Raw genomic sequence first — 7,343 nt, forward strand, 5'->3', positions numbered from 1 at the left:
TGATTTTTTTTCTTTCAACTAAATTTTAGGTATAGGAATGATGCACACTACAGTCCAAATGTAACAAATTCTGCTAGATAATCACCTCAACATTGTTAGTTCTCTCTCCAGTGTGAAATCCTCTGCCAGCATTCTATTTTATTACCTTTAAAAACAGATGTTAGTCACTAGGTAGTCATTGGCCCTCCCATCACCTTGTTTTTATTTCAAACTGAACTAAGATAATGCTATTTATTAAATTACATAGTTTAGTCTACAAAAGTCGTAATAATTTCTCCTATACTCTGAGCATTATGTAACTACTACAGTAAGCAGAGTTTATTCTTTTTTTAACAAAGGAATTAAGTGAAATAAAAAAGTATTTTCTGAACTTGCCTGTTTAGACAGCAGTGAAAAGCTTCTCTGGAATTTCCACTTACCTTTATCTCAGGCTCTTTTTCACATTCTTCTATATATAAATCATAGAGTTTTTGAAATACAGATTTTCTGAAATTAAAAAAGCTTAAAATGTAACCAAAATTATATCAAAGAAATGCTATTTAAAAACTAAATACTGCAGGTCTTACTACCTTCCACTGGATAAATATTTTCTTTTGGGAGGTCTCTGACGGGCACTTTCAATGATGTACTAGAAAAGTAAATCAAAAAATAACATATATTACATAATATATATTACAAAGAAATTAAGTTCTAGCTACCATGCAACTTTAAACCATTACCAGCAAGTGTTCTATGTATACAGAAAAAAAGTAATAGCTATGGTACGTGTTTCAAAAACGTACTAAACATAACCTGATGTATGTTACAGTCATCAACAAGGTCACACCTCAGTTTGGCCATGTAACAGCATTTCATGGTTATGGCATGAGTTGCATGCAAAGCCTTAAGTTTACATTCATGTTTTGTAATTACAGCCGTAAATATCACTGCTGTATTTAGTTCACACTACTGAAGTTAACATGGTAACACATTGAAGTTAACATGATAAAATACAATCAAATTCACGCATACTGGTTCAACACCACTTACAAATCAAGTATTACTCAACAAAACCAACTTCAGGAAGTTTAATTTTCCCCTTGCCTCTTTCATTTAAACTAGTTTTCTCTACAGAGCTGTGTAATATAAATACAATTCATGTACATTAAATATTTGAATTAAAAATAATATGAAGAATGATACTATCCTACATTAAATGTAGCTTATACTCTAACAAGATTTTTCCAAATCTCTATTGTTTGTCTGAAGTATTCCGATTAACAGCTTAGTTCACAATTTCAATGAAGAGAAGTTTGCCCACAGAGACATGTATTTTCCATAATAGGGTTCAAGGCAACATTGTATCATGTCAGCATGAAAGAACATGAATGTGAAGGCACTCGCTTCTTTGTTCTAACTGGGCTACCTTTAAAAACGCAAACAGGATTTTGCCAGGTATTTCTACCATCTGTCTCTGAATCACCACTGTACGGCTCTGCTTACTTCACAACACACAGATTTTACTGGTTTAAAAGGAGAAAACTGAAGTCCTGCATAGTCTATCCTCACTATACCTGGTGATGTTCTCAGTGCAATGGGTAAAAGACATATATGAGACAGCAATTTTAGCTAGAATTTTGCAAAACCAGTGTTACACGTATGGGTGATTATTTATACACACACATATTTACATAACGTGTTCCACCACTGGTTTTCAAATTAAATATAAAAATACAGTAGTTATTTTTAAACTGAGGGACCAATATATTATGTGCAAACAAATAACTTGGCTATGCCTTACCTCTGCACGATCCAATGCCAGTTCTAAAGCTTGTTGCTGTAAGAATTACAAGGGTTTTTTAGACATTACATTAACTGTTTAAATATCCTCATACATAAAAATACCACAAAAAAATCTATTACTATTGATATGAATTTATAGTTAGAAGACAGGCTCAAACATTCTTTGTCACATAATAAACTTAGCAGCAGCAAACTCATGTAACTGCATCAACAGTAATTAATCCCACTACCATGTGTCTACACCTCCAAGGTTTTGGCTAGATTATGAAGTCTTAGAATAACAAAGGCAATTAGAATTAAAAGTAGGAATAGAAATTACACCTAATAAAAGTAGTAACAAATATGAACTAAACCAATTAGAGATGACAAGTAGAAAATCTGTTTTCCTTTCTTAAGCTGGCTACTAATTTAACAGAAAGACTAGGCCACAGTATCCCTGAACACCTGTCCAGGAAGAAAACATTTAACTTTTAGACATTGGTGCCTAAGTATTAGTACACTTATTTTTCTACAATTCGGAAATGAAGATCTTGTGCTCAGAACACTACTTCTGCGCACAACACAATTTGGGAAGAGTTTCTTATGACATACTGTTAAGTGACTAAGAAACAAATAAAGTTCTCCAATCCAGATTTCCTCCAAGGTAGGCTAAGAAGCATGAACAACCCTAGGACAACACACCAAAATCTGAAAAAGCTTCTCTACATCCCATTACACAGTATACTCAATGGCATTTAATGGATTTAGCTCCCTTGGAATGCATTTCAAGAAGAGCAAACAGCTTCATAGATAAGAATAATGAGTTCTTGGACTAAAATTTGACAAGTATTTAAACCAGAATAAATGAGTACAAGCATCAAAAAAAGCAAAAGTCTTCCTTGGCCCCTAAATTTCCTTCTCTGGCACTTATTTCAGCTCTAACACCGACTACGTGCAGGAATAACGTGCAGCTGCTAAATGAACCAGAAAATAATATTGCTTCAGGACAGGGGAAGAGACGACAATACGTCTTGTAGGAGAACACTTAGGGTTTGATTCAACTCCAGGTAAATCAAAAGAAGCAATGCATGCACTTCCGTGGCAGGTGGACAAACTCCTTAAGAATGTATTGGTGACAAGCTCCAGTAACAATAAAAAAACCTCTGTCACACGAAAAACAACTAACATAACCCCAGAGCCAAAACTTTTTAAACAGACTATACTATTAAAAAAAAAAAAAAGAGATGTGTTTTGGAGAATCTTCCACTCTTCAGTAAAGCTTAGAAACATTTGTAATAGGTACTTCTTCCCACATATATATTTGTGTTTTCCCTCAGTTTAACCCATCCCTATCAGCTGTTTGTGAAAGCAGATAGCTTTACTCAAACTTCATGGAACAGAAGGCACATAAGCCATGTCCGATACTCAGCAGTACCAGTTATTTCATAAATTAGAATAAAATTCAGGGGAGAAAAAGATACTACAGTAACAACAAAGAAATATACAGAAAAAAAACCCTTAGGCCTTTTACTATTCACTTACAGTGTCTCTAATTCCTTACCCGTTCTGGAAAGAAAAAAGCACTTAATGATGTGGCTATCACTGCCACTGTAGGACATTTAAATTTCCAAGTGTCTAGATGTTTATATGAAAATGGCAAATACTCATGCTTTCTACATAAGTCTAGTCGATAACTGCATGATTTCAGACATTCAGTTCACTGACTGCTTGACATTAGGTAAAAACCCGTGGCAATATTATCACCTGTGAATGAAAGACTGCTATATGGAGGCAGGATTTGTATGTACTCAACTGTTTAACACCAGTCCTGACTGAAAGCACACCAGTAGCTTTACATGATAATTCTTATGATGCACTGGACAGTGACTAAGTGTTTAGAAGTACTCAAAAGTGATGAAAAAAGAAGTATCACAACTCAGGAGTGACAAGCAAAATAAAAAAAAATTAAGAGTGAAACATCAGTGGCATTCTCTTCACCAGCCAGACAGCTAGCATACTAGAGCAAAAAGATCTGAAAATATATTATCTGAATTATAACTTACCATTGTAGTTGAAGCCAGGTGACCAAATGGCAAAAGAAGTACTTAAGAAATTTGGTGCAGCAGGCAAAGAATCATAGCTTAAGGTCACACTTGGGGTACTGTAAAAATGAAGGAGAAAAAAATATCACTAAGAAACTAAATAATCATAGTATTTAAATACAACATTTTCAATAGTTCATTGTACTTTAACCTCATTTGCATAGTACCCTTTCCTCCTAAAGTAGAAATAAGAAAATTCCATTCAGTGTAAGTGCAGAAGTTCCTCTTCTAATGACTACTCCTACTTTGCACAATCATTTTACATCAGTTATATTAAACAGTAAAGTAACAGTAAGCATATAACTGAAATTGTATAATCAAGTACTCTATTGCAGCATTCTACCTACACATCCCAAATATCACATCTACAGATGCACAGAAGGCTAGAACATTTAATGACAAGTAGCCAGAATATTTAGCATACCCTATTAGGTTTTTTGTTCTCCTTTTATGAAGGTATTATTCCATAGACAACATCTTCACTAGCAGTGCCTTCTAGCACTATTTTGAGATGTTAGTTTAATACTGACTCACAGTAGGCTGTCAATTATGAACTGAATAAAATTTGCACAGCACTAGCACCTCCTTCAGATGTCCTTGCCCTCAGATACTATGTCCTTATGCCATTTAGTTTTTAAATTCAGCTAGACAGTTGTATGGAGAACAAACTTGCTCAAAAAATCCTCTCTTTAAATCCTGTTCTTTGTATCATTCACAGTGAAGAAATATGAAAACTGAAGTTAATTTTACTTCCACATTTGAACATTATAGTGCCTCACTATACTTGAAACATTCATTTAAGAAATTCCACCACACATAATTTTAATTAGTAGAAATATTTCTGTTGCAGCTACATTCCACATCAGCCTTAGTTTTGGCAAACGTCTTTCTGGACTTCAGATGACAGATGCCTGCTACCTCACATCTCCCTAAACCTTACTCAGCTGTTTCGGCGTACAACAAATTTCAATAGAAAAAACAAAACAAAACCAAAACCACAAAGAATGACTCAGAGCTCCCCGCAAGACTGAAACCTGCCGGCTTCTGGCAGATGGCGAGGTGGTGGGCGCAAAGGAGCCCGCACCGGGTGGCCCAGGGGGCCGCCCACCCGCTGCCATCCTACAGGCCAGCTGCTTCCCGAGCAGCCTCTCCGCTGCCGCCCCGGCTCACGCCGAAGCCAGGTCCCAGGAGCGGGGAGCCGAGAGCGACTGGATGATCAAGGTCTTTTCCAACCTAGATGATTCTGTGGTTATGCAAACAACCATCAGTTTGAAATGAAAAAAGCTAATTTCAAATTTGCAGTAAAAGCCTGCTGCTTAAATGACTGCCTGTTTTGGGGGGTTAGTTTGTTTTTCTGGAATGTTCAGTTTTCCTTAAAATCAGACAAAATAGAGAACTGGACAGCAGATTTGGTATATATATGTTCATGTATATATTGGAAATTTCTTTGAATTACATAGTAAACAACAAAGGGATTGGAGACAGTTTGAGAAAAAAATTTACTATGACTTCTTCATCCAGAGATATTAAATAATGCCTGTATTGGTTTTGGCAGATACTTATCTAACAATGAACAGATCTGTCTGGAAGCAAAATTAGATAATATGTTGTTACAGATTAACAGACAGCAGGATTACGTGATAAAACACCTTTGTGATAAAGGATTGAAACATCATCACGTTAGGAAAACAGTTTAAAGTAGGATTTGTATTCCTAAAAGAGTAAGATTTGGGAAAAAAAATATTTAAATTAATTGTCCCTCAGAGTGGACAGGAAAGTCGTAGGATGTGGCTAAAATAAACTACTCTCAGGTTCACATGAGCTGCCTACAATGCTGTGTTAGGTCGCTTCTATGGGCAACGTGGTAGGAGGGTTCCTGTTTGGGATGCACTCCTGGTATCCATACTGTAGGTATTTCCAAGCTCTCCCAGGCACATCTACACTATACATTGCACATACTGTCCCCTGCGCACAGCACTCACCTGGCTTGTTGCCTGTTATTCCAGGCCTTTCTAGCATTTCTGGCTGAGTCACAACTTATTTGTTCAGAGCAGTGAGGAAATGTGCTACCCTGTGATTCAGCAACTGGTCCTATATGAAGGACTACACCTAACACTACCCTTTGATGCCTCTTAACCTTGAAGTTCTGACATGTCCTAACAAGGGGTGACTTGAAAATTCAAGGAAATTTGGACATGGCATGCTCCAGGGAGCTCTGGGCAAAGAGTGGAGTGCTTCCTGTAGGACCACCCTGGTACTCCATCTTGTTGGTGCTAACATTGTTTCAGCACTGGATTCTTAGCCCTTCTGTGTCTCCCACTCTGTGCATAGCCAAAATGTTGGAAGTTATATTGCTGATGATGCCCAGAGTGCCTCGGAGGTTCCCAGTGCATACAGTAAAAACCTTGGGTGGGATCAGTATTCTTCAGCTGTGAGGATAAATAAAATGGGCACATACTTTCAGCATGTGAAAAGCTACTTTAAAGATTTGTTAGGAGCCCACATTGTTCCTGAACACCGGAGAAGAGATGACCAGGATCCCATCCTGGTCCAGGAGCAGGTGGCAGTTCTTCCTGGACTCATCCAGGCACCTAATAGATGCATTGTACAGCAGTTCTGCAGCTGCATTTGGTCTGACTTCGAAGCTAGCCCACCTTTGAGCAGGCAGTTGGACTACCTTTCAGACTAAATTTTTCTACAGTTCTGTGATTTATGCCATCTGCTTCACATTACCCAGTAACTATAAAAGTTATGAGAATGTAATTGTCATTATGAAAGCCATTTTTAGTAATTTTTTCTGTGGACTGGAGAACCCTGGAAATGTGAGAGTGCTAAATTGTTAGCTAGGCTTTGTTTTGAAAGGATTAGTAATATATTTTTGATTTCTGCTTAAGTCTGTAACCTTCTGTATTTTAATATGATGTCAGAGTTGAACATGACAAAATACTGGCATAAATTAAATCTCATTTCATCTCAGCTTAATCTGATGCCTAGAGGAACTCTGTGGAGCATTGGCTCACCACCAGAGTGGCGATCTGTAGAAAGTTCTTGTGTTTCTGAACTCTGTGACACTTCCCTTGGGATAGGCAGGCCAGCTCTTTCTCCCCAGTAACATCATCATCCCCTTTGAGGGACCTATGCACTAACACGTTGTTGTTGCCATGACCTGGCTTGGTGACAATGATGCCAACCATCAGTGGACTGCACATTCTGTCACTGCTCAGTGCCCACCTGAGCAGACCTTTGTCTGGCTCGTGTGGTGCTGCCTTTGAGAGCAGTTCTGCGCCAGCGTGCCATAATGACCCAGAGGGGTTCACTGCAGATAAATGGTGACCCAAGTAGCGGCAGGAGAGCTACACATTTCATAAGACCTCCTATCCAAAGGCTTAATTAATAAGTGTCACGTTTTCCTGTCCATTCTTGTAAAATGATTTTTATTGTGTGATAAAGACTCTCACTTTACTTTCAACTCTTCATTGT

At 37.5% G+C, this 7,343-nt stretch overlaps 1 protein-coding gene across 10 annotated transcripts in view; it reads right to left on the reverse strand.

The window, feature by feature from the left end:
- The window catches only part of SUPT20H (SPT20 homolog, SAGA complex component), a 34,546-nt gene extending 29,638 nt beyond the window's left edge, over positions 1–4,908 (reverse strand). For all 10 annotated transcript variants that reach the window (XR_003398324.1, XM_026847959.1, XM_026847485.1 and 7 more), the window contains exons 1-5: positions 4,898–4,908; positions 3,825–3,922; positions 1,781–1,816; positions 570–628; positions 420–486 (exon numbers count right to left, since the gene is read on the reverse strand). Coding sequence is in view for 9 of the 10 variants with exons in the window: in XM_026847959.1 (XP_026703760.1) it covers positions 420–486; positions 570–628; positions 1,781–1,816; positions 3,825–3,827 (165 nt within the window). In the remaining variant the exon portion in view is untranslated. The remainder of the gene's footprint in view (positions 1–419; positions 487–569; positions 629–1,780; positions 1,817–3,824; positions 3,923–4,897) is intronic.
- Positions 4,909–7,343: the final 2,435 nt, after the last annotated feature.

This window comes from Athene cunicularia (genome assembly GCF_003259725.1).
Source record: "Athene cunicularia isolate RWA chromosome 1 unlocalized genomic scaffold, athCun1 chr1_part1, whole genome shotgun sequence".
NCBI lineage: Eukaryota > Metazoa > Chordata > Aves > Strigiformes > Strigidae > Athene > Athene cunicularia.